General features: G+C 53.0%; 1 protein-coding gene across 4 annotated transcripts in view; it reads left to right on the top strand.

Moving 5' to 3' along the window:
* Positions 1-2,552: 2,552 nt before the first annotated feature.
* The window catches only part of LOC104914579 (protein TANC2-like), a 32,371-nt gene continuing 19,117 nt past the window's right edge, over positions 2,553-15,806 (top strand). Inside the window, exons 1-2 of one of the 4 annotated variants that reach the window (XM_019623393.2) lie at positions 2,553-3,033; positions 4,626-4,694. In XM_019623393.2, coding sequence (XP_019478938.1) covers positions 2,883-3,033; positions 4,626-4,694 — 220 coding nt within the window. In that variant the 5' untranslated portion in view covers positions 2,553-2,882. Of the gene's footprint in view, positions 3,034-4,625; positions 4,806-15,806 lie in introns of all 4 variants that reach the window. The other 3 variants (XM_019623392.2, XM_019623391.2, XM_019623390.2) reach the window with 3 other exon arrangements.

A 15,806-nucleotide genomic window follows, 5' to 3' on the forward strand; every position in this document is an offset into this window, starting at 1 on the left:
TTGCTGGGACTTGGGGGGCACCGATGGATTTTTAGGGGCGCTGCTGAGAGCTGGGGGACTGCTGGGGTGAGCGGGGCACCGGGGAGATTGCTGAAGCTTGGGGGGCTTTGATGGGAGCAGGGAGCATTGCTGGAAGCTGGGGGGCTGCTGGGAGCTGGGGGGGCTTTGCTGGAACTTTGGGGCTGCTGGGGTCAGAGGGGGCACTGCTGGGACCTGGGGCTTTATGCACTGCGGGGCTTTGCTCTGTCACTGATATTAAATGTAAACCTGGCAGCTGTGGCTCTCTGGGAGCTGCCGTTCGTGCAGTGTCTCCATTTGCAGTGAGAGGAGCAGCAGACTGGGCTCAGTGCATGCAGTGCTGCACGGCTGCTGTTTGCACACCTGCGAGCAGTGCTTCATGCAACCAGCTGTGTGAGCAGGGCTGATTCCTGCCCACAGCTGGCGGTGTTGAGCTGCACGGATCCACCCGTGTGCACAGCACCAAGCAGCACTGCAGGGCAGCCATGCAAAACGCGCTGCTCCTGCCTGCCTGCTTCAGCGTGCAGAACTCAGGGAACGTGCACATCGTGGTGTTCTCTCAGTTATTTCCTCCTTCTTCTGCGTGCACGTGGAGACAGCTCGCAGGCAGCGTGTAACAACGTGGTGTTGTTCCTCAGCTGCATCACTGCCACCACCACCCCTTGCTGTGAGCCCTCAGCACTCTGCTCCCATTCAGCTGCATCAGCACCGAGTGCTGAGTCACCGCTGCTCAGCCCTCCCACCCTGTGTGTGTCTGCATTGCTCCACGGCTGCAGCTCTGCTATGGCTGTGTGGTTCCTGCAAGGCCTCCAGCAGTGCAGTGATCTGCTCTCATCTTTGTGCTGCATGCTGACAGTGTGAGCTGCAGTGCTGCTCCCTGCCTGCTCACAGAACCACAGAATGGCCAGGGTTGGAAGAGACCTCAAGGATCACGAAGCTCCAACCCCCTGCCACACGCAGGGCCACCAACCTCCACATTTCATAGCAGCCCAGGCTGCCCAGGGCCCCATCCAGCCTGGCCTTGAACACCTCCAGGGATGGACGGGGATCCACAGCCTCTGGGCAGCTGTTCAGCACCTCACCACTCTCACAGCAAACAACTTCCCCTGACAGCCAGCTGAAATCTGCCCTCCCTCAACTTAAAGCCATTCCCCTTGTTCTGCTGTTATTTCCTCCTTCCAAGAGTTGATTCCCCTCCTGTCTGTAGGCTCCCTTTAGGTACTGAAGGCTGCACTGAGGTCACCCTGCAGTTTCTCTTCTCCAGGCTGAACAACCCAGCTCCCTCAGCCTGTCTTTGTAGTGGAGGTGCTGCAGCCCCCTGATCATCTCTGTGGCTCCTCTGGACCCTCCCAAACAGCTCCCTGTCTTTCTTGTGCTGGGAGCCCCAGCCCTGGACACAGCACTGTAGATGGGGCCTCACAAGAGCAGAGTAGAGACGGACAATCACCTCCCTGTCCCTGCTGGCCACCCCTCTTCTGATGGAGCCCAGGATCCCATTTGCTTTCCGAGCTGTAATCACACACTGCTGGCTCACGTTCAGCTTTTCATCCATCAGGACCCCCAGGTCCATTTCTTCAGGGCTAAATGAGCGAAATGCTCCCTGCATTGCTTTGCTCCCATCCCAGTGGCAGCACAGCATCATCCACCTCCCTGCTGCTGGTAGTGGGACCAGCTCAGGACAGCTGCATGCACGCTGCTGCTTTGCACTCCTGCATCCCTGCACAGAAAGGAACAGGTCTGCTTGCTGCTCCTGCATGCTGCACACATAAGTTTTGGGGTATTTTGTGGCTCTTTGGGATAAATTTAGCGCAAGGGTGTTTTCAAGTTAGTTTGTTTGGCTGTTTGTTACTGGAAGTGTGTTGTTGACATAATGCCAAGTGATCTGCTGCCACTGTGCAAATGCATTGAGCTGCACTGCAGCCTCCATCACACTGCAGAGCACTGTGGAAAAAGTTACTCTGCAAATTCATGCAAATCTTACCAACCAGTTTAATACCCCAAATAGTCTTTCATGTGAAGAACAGCAGCTGATTTTGGTTCTGAGGTTGGAGCTTTCCCAGTGGCATCCCATGCAGTTGGGTGCACGCTGTGCCCAAGGGGCCGTGCTGGGTGTCACCAGGGCCTCTGTAGTGTCTCCTTCCCATAAATTGGGGCTGTACACGTGGTGTCAGTGCTGTCAGTGCCTCGCTCTGTGTGACAGTGCTCTTCTGGAGCCTCCAGTCCTTAGCACTGCTTGGTGCCCACTGTTTGTTTGGTGCTCAGCCTTGCCTTGCTTTCTTCCTGACCTCCCAGCTGCCCACGCATGCTTGCAGAGGGGCCATTTGTTGCACACACCCACCCAGCAGTGCTCAGAACAGCAGTGCGTGTTGCAAAAGCTGCAGGCAGTGCTCCAAGCTCCTGTTTTATGAGTGTATTTGGTGCTGGAAGCCCAAATGCAGAACCAGCTCTTGGGACTGCGGGTAACGCAGCAGTTTGCATCCCAACTGAGTTGGGTGCTGCCAGAGCTTCCCTCCCTGCTGTGGGTTCACACCTCAGTGCAGCACCATGCATTGCAGAGGCCAGCTTCTGCTCTCTGACCAGCAGTGGAGCTGGGCTGCTTTCTGCTTCCAGCCCACGTCAGCCCCGTGTGCCCCAATGTCCCCATCGACGCGCACAGCCGTTGTTTCTAATCCGGCCAGCTGATCGATGGACACCAGCGTGCAATTAATCGTGTGCTGCCGTGCTCTGTGCCCATCCTCATTGATCCAGGGCAGTGAGCAGCGTCCTGTTCTCACTGCCTGCCCGCTCTGTAGCCCAGCAGATAGCTTTAAAGGGAAGCAATTTCAGAGAGCCTTGCGTTTCTTCGTTGCGGGGCTCCTTTGGCCATGGGGCTCAAGGAGAAGCTGCGTCTGCCTGACCTGTCCTCTGCCATGTTCTACTTGTGCTGTTTTGGTTCTCATGCAGATGGAGGGAGCGAGGAGCCGCCAGACCGAAGACAGGCAAGTGTAGACGCCCGGCAGAGCCGCTCTGGGCAAGGTAATGGCTGCTGCTGCTGCTGCTGCTCTCCGTCGTGGCCCCGCTTCTCCGTGCGCTGCTCTGTGTCCGTCTGTTTCTTGCAGCCGTTGCAACCCCTGCAGCTGCAAACCTGCTGCGACCCCCCAGAGTTTGCAGGAGCTCACGTCGCTTTGCAGCACGGCTGCATTGTCTGTGTGTGTGCAGGCTGAGCTCTGTGCTGCTGCTCGGAGCAGTGCAGTGTCAGCAGCCAAAACTGCTTTGCTAACGTAGGAGCTGTGCTTTTGTTGTCTTCAAGTGTTGCATCTGGAAGCAGATCTGTCAGCCACCTCGTTCCTCTCCAGTGTTCACTGTGGGAGCTCAGCACCAGCTTGCATGCATTGCTGTGTTGTTGTGGTAGAGTACAGGAGTGGTTCTTTTGCAGCGCATGGAGCTGCTGCTTCCTTCTCTGTTGCTGTGTGCAGTGTTGGGCTGTGTTGGTGCAGATTTGGGGCAGAGGACCCGCTTGGCTTTGCTTTCTGGTGGTTTTTTTTTTCAATTTTTTACTTGCTAAAGAGTGCCATCCTGGTGGTGTGTGCCCTGAGGCCGTGCTCCATGCACACACCAGGGAGGTGTGGAGCAGCACAGCTCCTGCCTTGCACGGATGCTCTCAGCCCAATTCTGCAGCACAGCGCTCACATAATGGGCTGGGGGCTCCAGCTGTGCAAGTTTGAACCCTCCATCCAGAGTGAGAGCTCACCTTCCCTCTGTGTGCACTTCCACGTGGCTCTGTGCAGCACCCAACTCTTACATGGCTGATCCCTGATGTTGTGACCATTCCTTTGTTCCCATCGCTCAGTTTCCCTCAGCTTTATGCAAGCACCGGTGCTTGGGCAGAGCTCTGTGTGTGCCTCTGCAATGCTGGCATTGACACCATTCGCCCTCCTGGTGCTGATGGGTGGTTGGGGATGGGCTGCACAGCGAGCAGAGTTGCTGAGCTCTCTGCAACTCCAGCAGTGCACTGTGCAAAATTAATGCAAAGGATAAACGATGCTCCACGCGCCCTTAAAGGGATGTGCTCTGCAGGGGTCCCTGTGTGTGTGCTTAATTAAAGCAGCATGAAACGAATCGAAAAGCGTCGGTGCCCAGCTCAGATTGTGGCTGTAAGAACCGTCTCTAAGCCAAAGTACCTGAGTGTTTGGGGAGGAGGGGAGCAGCTGTTCTGGGCTGAGCTGTGGGCTGCAGAACTGAGAGCTGAAACCTGGCCCCTGTGGGGGTGCTGTGTGTGTAACTTCGTTACGCTTTGGTGATGTTGGAAACATCTTGTGGTGTTTGCAGTCCTCCCATGTTGGGCTCTGCACGCGTCCCACGTTGGCTGGACAGAGCTGGGGCAGCCACTAATGCCAAAAAGTCAAAGGGCTTTTGGTTCATTGGGGTTAAATTCAAAATGCAAGCAAGAAAAACCCAAACAAACAGTTCGTGGCGCAGCTGTTTGCAATCTGAAGAGCAGCACTGGGATGCTATTGGAGAAATACAGCGATTTCTTTATGGGAAGGGTCAGATTTGGGGGGGAGATGAAAACCCAAACCCGTGGAACCTTCTCCTCATCACCATGCTGCCTCTTTGTGTCCCTCCAGGCACCTCCACAGAGAACGACTGTGCTTTCGAAGCAGACTACGCCATCCCGCCGCTCCCCGTGACCGAAGGTATGCAGCAGTTTCGGATTATGGAGGGCATGTCCCGCTCCCTTCCATCCTCCCCCTTACTCACACATCAGTCTATCAGTGTTCGGCTCCAACCCGTGAAGAAGTTGCCTGGTAAGGACTTTAAATAACGTTCGGTGGGGGCTTTTTTGGTCCGTCGGTGCAAAATGTGTAAGATGGTGGAAGCGTTCCCAGCAGCTGTAAAAGAACTTTATGCTGAAAGTTTGGAGGCTGGGGGAGTACATCAGGGAAATGATGCTATTGTGCGGCAGAAGGGATCTTTTTGCAGGGTTTGTTTATGTTGTTGCACTGTTTTGTTTAACTGATGTCATTGGGGTTGGGTTGGAAAACCTCGTGGTGGAAAAGCAGGTGGGTTTCCCAAAGCAGCTGCTGTTGAGCAGCCATTGGAAAGCCCAGCGCATTCCTGCTGGTTGGAGCTTTGGGAAGCTTGCTTCTTGCCTAAAATTGGACGTTCCTCTGTGCCCACCTTTAAATCAAGCAGCCAGGGTGCAGCATTGCACCAAGGGAAGCCTCCAGACCAATGTTCAGCCAATGCCCTGAGTGCCGCTGTGCTTCGTGCCGTGCTGTTCCTGCCCACTGGTGAAAGGAGAAGTTGAAAAAGGCTCAGTGGTTGTGCTGAGGATGGGCTGCGTGGCTCTGGGGGGTGGGGAGAGGTGTCCTCTGTTTGTGCCAAGTGTGAGAGAATCTCCTGCCGTGCCCTTGTCCCGTGGGTGGAACGGCCATCATCTCACAGCCTCTGCTCTCTTGCCAGCAAATCATTCCCCTCGTAGAGCTTCGTAGGACCACGGAACTCTTAGAGGTGGAGGGGACTCTGAAGGCATCCAACCCCACTGTGCTGTTCTGTGCAGGGGGCAGCAGGACGTGATGCTGTGGGTGCAGGTGGGGATAGGAGGAGGAGGAGGAGGGCTGCTTTGGGTCCGTGCCCGCCTGGATGGGCACTGATAGAGCAGAAGCTGTGGGGTTACATCTGCTCCCATGCTGGGTTCTGGTAACCTGGCTCCCTGAAATGAAGCTTTTCATCTCCGTTGGTAATTAGGGTCATTAATGTGAGACACCTGAGATGAGGTGCAAGCAGGTAGCTGGTCAGCCTGTAAACCTTACAGGTTGCCTTCCTGGCTTTCTGTTAGCAGCCAGCTCTTCCTTCAGAGCTGCATTCTGGGGACAGCCCTATGCATCCCTTGGAGCCCCATTGGGCTGCTTTGTACTCGAGTGCCTCCCCACCCATTTCAACACCCCATCCCAAGCAGAGCCAGCACAGCCTCTGATTTCAACATAGACATCGTGATGCTTTCAGTGGAGCTCCGACATACTTGAAATTCAAAGCATGTGTCAGTGGCTTAGTGTGATTTTTGTCATTATTAGTTTAATTTACTGTTGGTAGGGTGAAAGAGAAGTGCTTGCTGGGCATCCTCATGCAGTCGTTAGAGGGATTTGTTTGCTTTCATTGAGGTGATGTGTAAAGGAGCTGGAGGAGCAGCGTTGTGCTGCTGGTTGTCATTTGTAGTGTTTCTCACATCTCCTCACCCATTTCTTAACTTCCTCGTATTTCTAACCCATCTCAGAGCTTCCAAACGCTGAGCATCCCTGCATCTGCAGGCAGAGGGGAGAGAAAATCATTGAGGGATTATCCAGTTGTTTTGTGTTCTGTGCAGCCAACCCATCCATGTCACCACGTCCGTATGTGTGGTGGGTGAGTGCCCTTCATGGCGTCAGATGCTGTGTTGGCTCTGTGTGTTTTTCCCCCTGGAGATGTAGGACTGTTTGCAACACGGCACGGCTGTGCCACCCTGCTGCTGTGTGCTGTCTGCAGTTCTCCAGGGGTGGAAGTGGAGGGATTGGTTCCCATTCCAGGGCTGAAGTGCTGCAGGGCTGTGTTCTCATAGGAGGAGCAGTACTGATGGGGCAGGCTGTGGGGGTTGGCCCTCTCCATGGGCATCACCAGCATCCCTTAATTAAAGTCTTAATTTCACCCTTTAGAAAGAGAAATAAGGCTGTATAGCACAGAGAAGCCTGCCCAGCAGATACAGCAGCGCTGTCTGTTGACTTTAATGTCATCTTTCAAAGCAGTGGATCTGCTGATTTGTGCACAGGTCAGTTTTCCATCCATGCCACAGTGATGATTTCCACTTTGGGTTGAACACCACCCCGTGGTGCCATGATTTCCTCAGCAGAGGGCTGCCTTGCTCACTGGCAGCTGATCCCTCGGTTTGCTCTATGCAGAGCCCTGGTGCGGGGCTGATAAATATTCAGTGTGCTTGCAATTTCCCTTCTGCTGGATTAATGAAAAGCTAAGGTCATCATTGCACTGAGGGGTGAATTAACACTGAGCATAATTGATGCGCTCTGTCCCTCTCCTGCGTTGGTAGCAGTGGGGCAGCAGTGGCTGAGGATGCTTTGGAGCAGTGCACGCAACCTCTGTCACTTCATTTGTTCTCTTTATAATGACAGCTTTATTAGGAAGCCCAATGGGAAGTGTACCTGAGAAGATAATAATAAAGCACCAAACCAACCCCAAACAGTGCTTGCAGCCCAGGTGAGCGTGCAGACCATTCTGGTTTGCCTGCAGGCACGCTGGCACTTGGAAGGTGCTGCTCCTGCTGCACAGCACTGTTACACATCATTGCACTGCGGCTGCAATGCGAACGGGGCCGTGCATTGCATACCCCAGAGAAAGCACTGCTGTGCATCTCTGGGTGCTGCAGAGATGGACGTGTTGGGGTGCAGCCCTGAGCCATTCCCATTTGTACACATGGGGGTAATTTTATTCCTCGCTGTCCTCGGCTATTTTTAATTCTCCTGTTGGGTAACAGGTTGCAAACTTAATTCTTTCCGAGTGGGAGCATTTCTAAAGGCTTTAAATAGTGCTTGCTGAGCAGGGCCTTGGGAGCAACCTGTTCATCAGCTCATGGTGCAGAAGCTGCAGCTCCTGTGCTTGCAGTGTGCTGTCTGTGCAGGCATTGGCTGAAAGACACTGACAACAGCATAAAATAATGTGGCTGTAGTGCAAGATAACATGTTCTTCCCATGGATAATAGCATAAAATAGTTTTTTTTTTTCCCCTGTGCTGCAGCATGGGGTCTAAACTGTGGGTGTGCCTCAGCTTACCATGGCAGCTGTGTGTCTGAGCTGCCTGTCAGTGCACCCATGCACCCGAGGATGCTCTGTCTCCATTCTGGTGCTGGTGCTCAGTGCTGGTGCTGCAGGTTGGTGCATCGCGGTGCTCAGGCCTTCCTTTGGGGCACCATCAGCTCAGTGCCATTCCCTTCATCGTTCCTTCAGGCATTCTGCTTGGAAAGCACTGCAAAACCACCTCGTTCCTCTGCAGTCTATGCAAGGCTCCCCATGCACGCATCTCCTTCCAGCCAAACAATGCCGGCTGCAAAACGACGAGAAGGGGACGCTGCGGCTTTAAAGCATCCCAGGGCCGACAGCCTCTTGGTATAAATTGTTCCCAGAATCCATGTCACAGCTCCTTATATGGGGCTGCTTTTTTTTTCTCTCCGTTGCCATACCAACCGCAGCACTGCACCATTCATCGGCTCCAGTCCTGGGCTGCATCGCTGCCCCTCGTCTCACTCCGGGAGCATCGGTGGATCCTTGGTGCTGTGCCATCCTTTACCTCTTCTTACAACAATTTGCTCGGAAAAAAAAAGGGCAAATTAAATGCTGGCGGAACGAGAAGCGGTGTAGAAATCCTTCAGTTGTCCCCCAAGGGAGGCAAGTAGTCTACGTTTGCTGCAGCATTCTGGAAGGAAGGAAGGAAGGAAGGAAGGAAGGAAGGAAGGAAGGAAAGAAGGAAGGAAGGAAGGAAAGAAGGAAGGAAAGAAGGAAGGAAGGGCTCTTTAATAGCGAGGGGATTAATGAAGAGAGGGAGCTGTGAGCTCTCCCGAAATCATCATCTCGGAACCCACACCGTGGGGACGGCGAAGATGCAGAGGTGATGGGGGGCAGCTGGGGGGCACTGAGCTGCTGTGGGCAGAGGGAGCTGTCAGTGCACCGCAGCCCTGGGCTGATGGCGTGGAGCTGTGTGGGGCTGGGATGTGGGTCTGATCTGTGAGTCTGGGTTGTGGGTCAGGGCTTCAGGTCCGGACTGTGGGTCCAGGCCGTGAGTCTGGGCTGTGCATCTGATCTGTGGGTCCAGGCTGTGAGTCCATGCTACAGATCTGGGCTGTGCAGCTGGGTTGTGGATCTGGGCTATGGATCCAGACCGAGGGTCTTGTCTGTGGGTCCAGGCTGTGGGTTTTGTCTGTGGGTCCAGGCTGTGGGTCTGAGCTGCAGGCTCAGAGCTGCTCTGTTGGGTCTCACTGCCCTCCTGCTGCAGCTTTGCATGCTTGTGGGTGCTGGGGAGAGGAAACAAAGCCCTGTGAGTGTCGGCACCACTCCTCTTGCGTACACTTGCATTGAAATTGTGATAGGCTTTGCATGGCCTCCTTTAGCTCTGCAGAAAATCGATGTAGAATAAGAGGGCTGAGTGCCTGGAGCTGGCATGGAAGCCATTAGGTGGCTTGTAGTGTAAGGGCAGGTTTTGCTGCTTTGGCTGTTTTTCTTTTGGTCGTTGCAATAGTTTTACATAACCCTGAGCTCATGGAGATGACAAGGATTGCATGGACAAAACCTAAAACGAATGTGCACTGAAAAGCATTCCACTTTCTCAGCATTGCTGAAGTAGAACAGATCTACTGAGGAGCGGGCTGAAAAATAATCCACCGGGGATATCAAGGATGGTATTTTTGGTTTTAGAGCAACGGCATCATGATGAGGAGGTGTTTAATTGGAGCTGCTGGGAAGAACACCAGTACAGCGGTAACCATTTGCATGGTGTGGTTTGAGGAGTGGCACCTGGTGCTGCACTGTGTGCAGGGTGCTGTGCTTGCTGTCATTCCTGGGTGTTCTGGTACCATTGTGGTTGCAGCGTGGTCACATTTTCCCTGTTGCTTTCCGTAGCTGTTGCTCTGGCAGCTTGGCATGGGTCGGGAAGGGCTGTGTTGGTGTTGGAGTGTGGGTGGGATGGAGGGCTGCTCCTGGCGAGCCCAGCAGCGTTCAGTGCCGCCTGCTTCAGGGTGCCGTGTTTGTTCAGATGCATCATTCACTTTCTTTTAATTTTAATTAAAGAACTTTTAATTTTCCCTAATCCGTCGCCATCCATGGCAGTCTGGAGGCTTAACACAGCCCGGCACCTTACATAATGTCAGAAGGGAGAATTGAATTGCATCTCAGAACGAGTGGCAGAAGGTCTGTGTGCAGTATCTCCTTGTGATTTCAGCCTCAGTGTTCTCATCCTGCCTCATATCCCAACCTGGGGTGGTACGTGTTGGCCTGGGGGCTCCTCTTGTGTCCGTAGGAATCCATCCCTCACCTGCAGACTCATGGTTTGCTGTGGCAGGGGCTCTGTTAGGTGGGAGCCAGCTGGGTGTGCACAGCTGGAATGGGCATGGCAACATATTGCATGTGAAGGGACTGCTGAGAGTCACAAAGCAGCTTTAGCTCACCTTTCCAAGCCAAGAGCCAGGTTCTGCCTGCTTATCGTGTGCAGCCACCTCCTGTGTTAGCAGGGCAGAAGTCACAATGTGCACACAGCCCTGCCCCTGTGCCTGCCAGGACTTTCCTGGTTTATAGAATCATAGAATCACAGAATGGCTTGGGTTGAAAAGGACCACAATGATCATCTGGTCCCAACCCCCTGCTGTGTGCAGGTCACCAACCAGCAGCCCAGGCTGCCCAGAGCCACATCCAGCCTGGCCTCGAATGCCTGCAGGGATGGGGCATCCACAGCCTCCTTGGGCAACCTGTTCCAGTGCCTCACCACCCTCTGGGTGAAAAAATTCCTCCTAATATCCAACCTCAAATCTTCCTTTCCTAGCTGAGGGATGTGTGCATTGTGAGGGTAACACCATTGCTGTGCTGGGGAGGGTGCTGGTGCCTTTTGGTTCTGGGTGTTTTGTGTATGGCTGAACTGAGGGGGAAGGCTGTGCTGTAACATTTCACACATCCATTGCCCTGAGCTGCCCTGCCTGCTCCGGAGCTCAGAGCCAGAAGCCTGTCCTCATCTCACACCGGTGCTGCACAAAATGGAGCATCTGTCATCGCTGTGCTTCTACGGGTGGGAATTTCCAGGCATAGCAGTGAGGTTCCTCTGGCTGGAGGAGGTGCTGTGGGGAGTGAGGATGTGGGATTAGATTGGAGGAGGTGCTGTGGGGTTGGACCAGGCCACCTGCTCCTGCAGCACTTCCCAGGAGAGCCACCAACCTTCAGGTTTGCTACTCACCCAGGCTGCCCAAAGCCACATCCAACCTGATCCTGAACACCTCCAGGGATGGAGCATCCACAGCCCAGCTCCCTCAGCCTGTCCTCGTAGAGGAGGCGCTCCAGCCCTCTGCTCATCTTTGTGGCCCTCCTCTGGACCCTCTCTGTCAGCTCCACATCCCTCCTGTATTGGGATCCCCCCCCCATATCTGCACACCGCTCTGCCGTAAACCTTTGGCAAACGGTCTGTGTACCTCAGAATAGGAAATAGTGTAATCCATCCCTCTCCTGTGCACTCAGCCAAGAAATAGCACCGTGCTTGTTACCAGGATGCAGCTCGTGATGAGTTTCTCCAAGCAGATGATGCGTGTGCCTGCGTTCTGAAACCAGCTGCTTTCTTATTTCGGCGTCGGCTTTTTTAGTAATTCAAAGAAGCGGCCTTAAAATATCAGCTCGTTGCACAGTGAAATGGAATGGGAAAACAAATTAACTCCCACTAATTGGACATCATATTTTGACCAGACTGGGGAGAAGGAGGGATCCTGATTTCATAGAATTGTAAAATAGGTGGAGAGGACCTTCAAGGGTCCTCTGGTGCAGCTGCCCTGCACTGAGCAGGGATGCCCGCAGCTCTGAGCCCCCCCAGCCTCACCTTAGGGTCTGCATGGATGTGATCCCCCCCACCTCTCTGGTCAAGATTCCCAGCACTGACTCGGTTATATACCTTTGTCTTTATTAAACCAGATGTTTAGGTTCCCAAAAGGTGCTGTGTTGTAACCAAGTGCTGCTTGACGCAGGTTGGGGATGTCTGCTGTAGAAATCCTCTTGTCCCTTGGGATCCATGGGGTCTGCTCTGTGTCCCTCCCCATATAGAGGGGGCAGGGGCTGCTGGTGGCTGCCTGATATCCCTGCAGCTCACTGATGGCACAAAGAGGGCCATGCAGCCGTTAAGTTTGGAGAAGACCTGTGAGATCATCCATTCCAGCTGCCAGCCCTCCCTGCTGTGCCCACCCTCCTCCATCCTCCCAATCTGAGCTCTAGAATCGTGTTCCTGCCTCAGCCAGGTTGTTCAGGCAGAGGCGTGGAAGTGGGATGGGAATTTGGGGACAGATTAAAGCATCCCACAAAGCTTTCCTTTGGCACAGCAGCAGGGATGCAGCTCAGTGCCCACTGGGGCTGCTCTGGAGCAGGCAGATTCCGGCCACCCACATCACACGCAGGCAGGTTGCATAAGGGGATGAGAATAACTCCATATTGTCTTCCAGTAAAGGGGATTGCTTTGCAGTACATATGGACTTGCTTTTGTCTTGTGCCATATCTGTTAGAAGGCATTTGTGCGTGTATAAATAGGTTGCTGTGATGAAATATGCTTGCTGATGGCCAGGTACCCAGCTCTGCTATGCAGTAACCACCTAAACATTGCAGTTTGATTTATTTATCATAGAATCATGGAATGGTTTGGGTTGGAAGGGACCTTTCAGGTCATCTCATTCCAACCCCTGTGCTATAGGCAGGGACACATTTATGTGCCCATGTTTATAGTTCTGCTTTCATGGTTGCATCAGGCATGCTTAGATTTGCAGGTGAAGCATGATTTGCAGAAGCATGCTTAGAAGCAGATTGGCTTCAAGAGGAAATAAGGAACTTTTCCATCCCGAAATCCCCACCTGTAGGTGATTGATGATGGGTAATTCTGTGTGTTCTGCTGGCTCAGTGGGAGCACGGGGCATTGCTGTGGGTGACACCAGGATGCTGCACTGTGCACAGAGAGCAGTAGGAGTGCAGGAGCTGCTGCTTTCATGGGGTTCTGGTGTTGGCTCAGAATCCTGGGAGCTTCTGCACTGGATTTTGCTCTCTTTTCTGTGTTGATAAACACCAAGGTGAGGAGCTTCGTTTTGGGGATAGAGCAATCCCTGTAGCTGCTGCCAACAAAGAAACGTGGATCCAAAATAGTTTGCTATCAGCTGCACAGCTGTTTGTGCAAGCTGCTGTAATTAAAGGCCTGCCTTTATCACCCAAACCAACTGCCTTAGTTTTAGCATAGCAAACATTCGAATGACTGGCACATCCATAAATTGAAATCACTTCACCTGTTCCGTATTTCCACTCCATTGTAATTTCTATCAGCCCATCCACTGTGCAGTCCTGTTTGCTGAGCAGCTCTGTGCTGCAGCCCGGGGCTCTGTGGCCTTGGGATGCTCAGGTATCTTCACCTCGTGTGTTGGCAGGGATGGTCAGTGGGAGTGAATTGGGGTTCATTGATGCTTTGCTCCCAGGGGTTCATTGATGCTTTGCTCCCAGCCTTGGCTTTGCCACATCTGTGCATATCTGGCTGTGTAACTGGATGCATCCCTTTGATCATCCCCGGCCTGTCGTGAAATATTTAAATACCACATAATTAATCATGCTTTCTCACTTCGGTGTCTAGAGTGGATAATTCCCTTTGGTTGCTGTTCTTCAGACCCCCTTGCAGGACTTCTCTCTGAATTGGGGAGGTATGGATTTGAGGCTGTTGGATGGATTAAGAGCTGGTTGGCTGCTTGAAAAGGGATGGCCAGCAGGGACAGGGAGGTGATGTCCCCCTCTGCTCAGCTCTTGTGAGGCCCCATCTGCAGCACTGCGTCCAGGCCTGGGACCCCCAGCACAGGAAGGACGTGGAGCTCTTGGAGCGGGTCCAGAGGAGGCACTGAGATGGTCAGAGGGCTGGAGCAGCTCTGCTGTGAGGAAAGGTTGAGGGAACTGGGCTTGTTTGGCTTGGAGAAGAGAAGGCTGCAGGAGACCTCATTGTGGCCTTCAGTGCTTGAAGGGAGCGTATAAACAGGAGGGGAATGGCTGTTTGTGAGGGTGGGTGGTGATAGGACAAGGGGGAATGGTTTTAAAGTGAGCCAGGTGAGGTTTAGGTTGGATATGAGGAGGAAGTTTTTCAGGCAGAGGGTGGTGAGGCAGTGGAACAGGTTGCCCAAGGAGGCTGTGGATGCCCCATCCCTGCAGGCATTCAAGGCCAGGCTGGATGTGGCTCTGGGCAGCCTGGGCTGCTGGTTGGTGACCTGCACACAGCAGGGGGTTGGGACCAGATGAGCACTGTGGTCCTTTTCAGCCCAGGCCATTCTGTGATTCTATGATGCAGCATCACACCGACTTGCCAGATCCTGTATTCATGTCAGCAGTTCTTGGTGTAAATGGAAATGGAAAGAAAAGCTGTGAAAAAAAACAAGAGGATCACATACTGCTTGCTCTGCTGTGGGAAGCAGCTGTGCTGCATGTGCACCTTTCTTTGGGAGAAATCACCAATGAAATGTTCAGTATTGCTTTCCTGCAGTGCCCTGAGGTGAGTGAAGCTGTGTTCAGTGCTCCATTCGCCTCCCACAGCCCAACCTGATCCATGTGTGTGATGGAAACCCCAAATGCCAAAGCAGAAGCGCATTGCTGGGGCAGTGCAGTGACACACAGCCTTGGAAGGAGGAAAGGAATCTGTTTGAAGGACGTTCAGACCCCAAGGAAAGCTGGGAATCAGTTTTTCCTTTCTTTGTTCCTCCTCAGCTCTGTCCTACAGCAGCTTCTTACAGAGAAAAGGAAAACGTGTTTCCTTCAGTTCCTGTTCTGTTTGCTCCTAATTTCTCCTGTGGAAACCGATCTGGAAATCCAAGCGCTGTGCATCCACAGTTCAGCCTTTAGCTGGGGATAACGGGCACACTGCCTTCCTCCAAACAGCAATTTGATGGCGTTACCCTTCATTTGATCAAAGGGACCGAACGCTTCGCTTCTTTCTTTGGAACAAACTCCCTTTGCTGTGTATCCAGGTCACCTTGGACAGCTGTGCTCATTTTTGGCCCCCGAGCTGCTGAGAGCTGCCAGGGGCTGAACGGCAGCATCTCAGTGAGTGCTGTGCTCTCATCTGTTTTAAATCTAACTTTTAATGAAGGAAAACTGTCAGGAAAGGGGAGGAGGGAGGTGAGGAACGTTTCTGCAGCAGCATTGCTCCTATTTCTGCCATTCAGAGGATTCCGTGCGTTTTTGAGCAGAACATATGTGGGCTGAAAATGCTGACGGCGTGATCGCATCCCGGAGTCCCAGGTCTTCATCCATTGTTTCTGTAGTTTAACAGGAGTTAGAAACAGCACCGTATATATAGGGATGGCTGCAGGCCTCTGTTTGGGAAGCTGAAGTGAGCGGCGCTGGCTTCTTCCTCATCTTTCCTCCTCCCTCTGAGTGCCGCAGGGAACACGCAGGGAATTTGTACTCAGAGCTGATTCAGAAGATACTGAGAAGGAGAATTTTAGATGGGAAATGACGTGGAGAACTGCTGCTGTGACACAGCTCTGAGCCTCAGAACCCAGCCTCCTGGGTTTGGATGGGAAGATGAAAGCGCCGTCTGCTCCTCCTGCAGTGTTGGTGCATGAGATGCCGCTCCTCAAATCTGTTTCCCCTGTGGAGATAAAGACTTTTTTTGGTAGTCCACGTTGGAAATAAATTTATCCATAGGGAAAGAAGGATCCTTTCATAGAATCTTTTGAGTTGGAAGGGACCTTTACAGGTCGTCTTGTCTCACTCCTCTGCATTGAACAGGGACATCTACAACATCATCAAGTGCTCAGAGCCTCATCCGACCTGATCCTCCTCCCCTCCCCTGTCCTCCCTTCCCCTTCTTTTCCTTCCCCTTCTTCTTTTCCGTCCCTCTTCCCTCTCCTCTCCATAAAACAGAAGGATGTTTCCCTGTAATTTCATTATTTTAAGTCAGACTTTTTAAAACCTGGCTGATTTCTAAGGTCCCTCTCAGCCCCCCCTGCAGTGCTGGTTACTGCTGGCTGCTTTATTCATGCCACAGCAGAAGGAACCACCTGCTGCCTGCTT

The sequence above is a fragment of the Meleagris gallopavo genome, chromosome 29 (genome assembly GCF_000146605.3).
Source record: "Meleagris gallopavo isolate NT-WF06-2002-E0010 breed Aviagen turkey brand Nicholas breeding stock chromosome 29, Turkey_5.1, whole genome shotgun sequence".
Taxonomy (NCBI): Eukaryota; Metazoa; Chordata; class Aves; order Galliformes; family Phasianidae; genus Meleagris; species Meleagris gallopavo.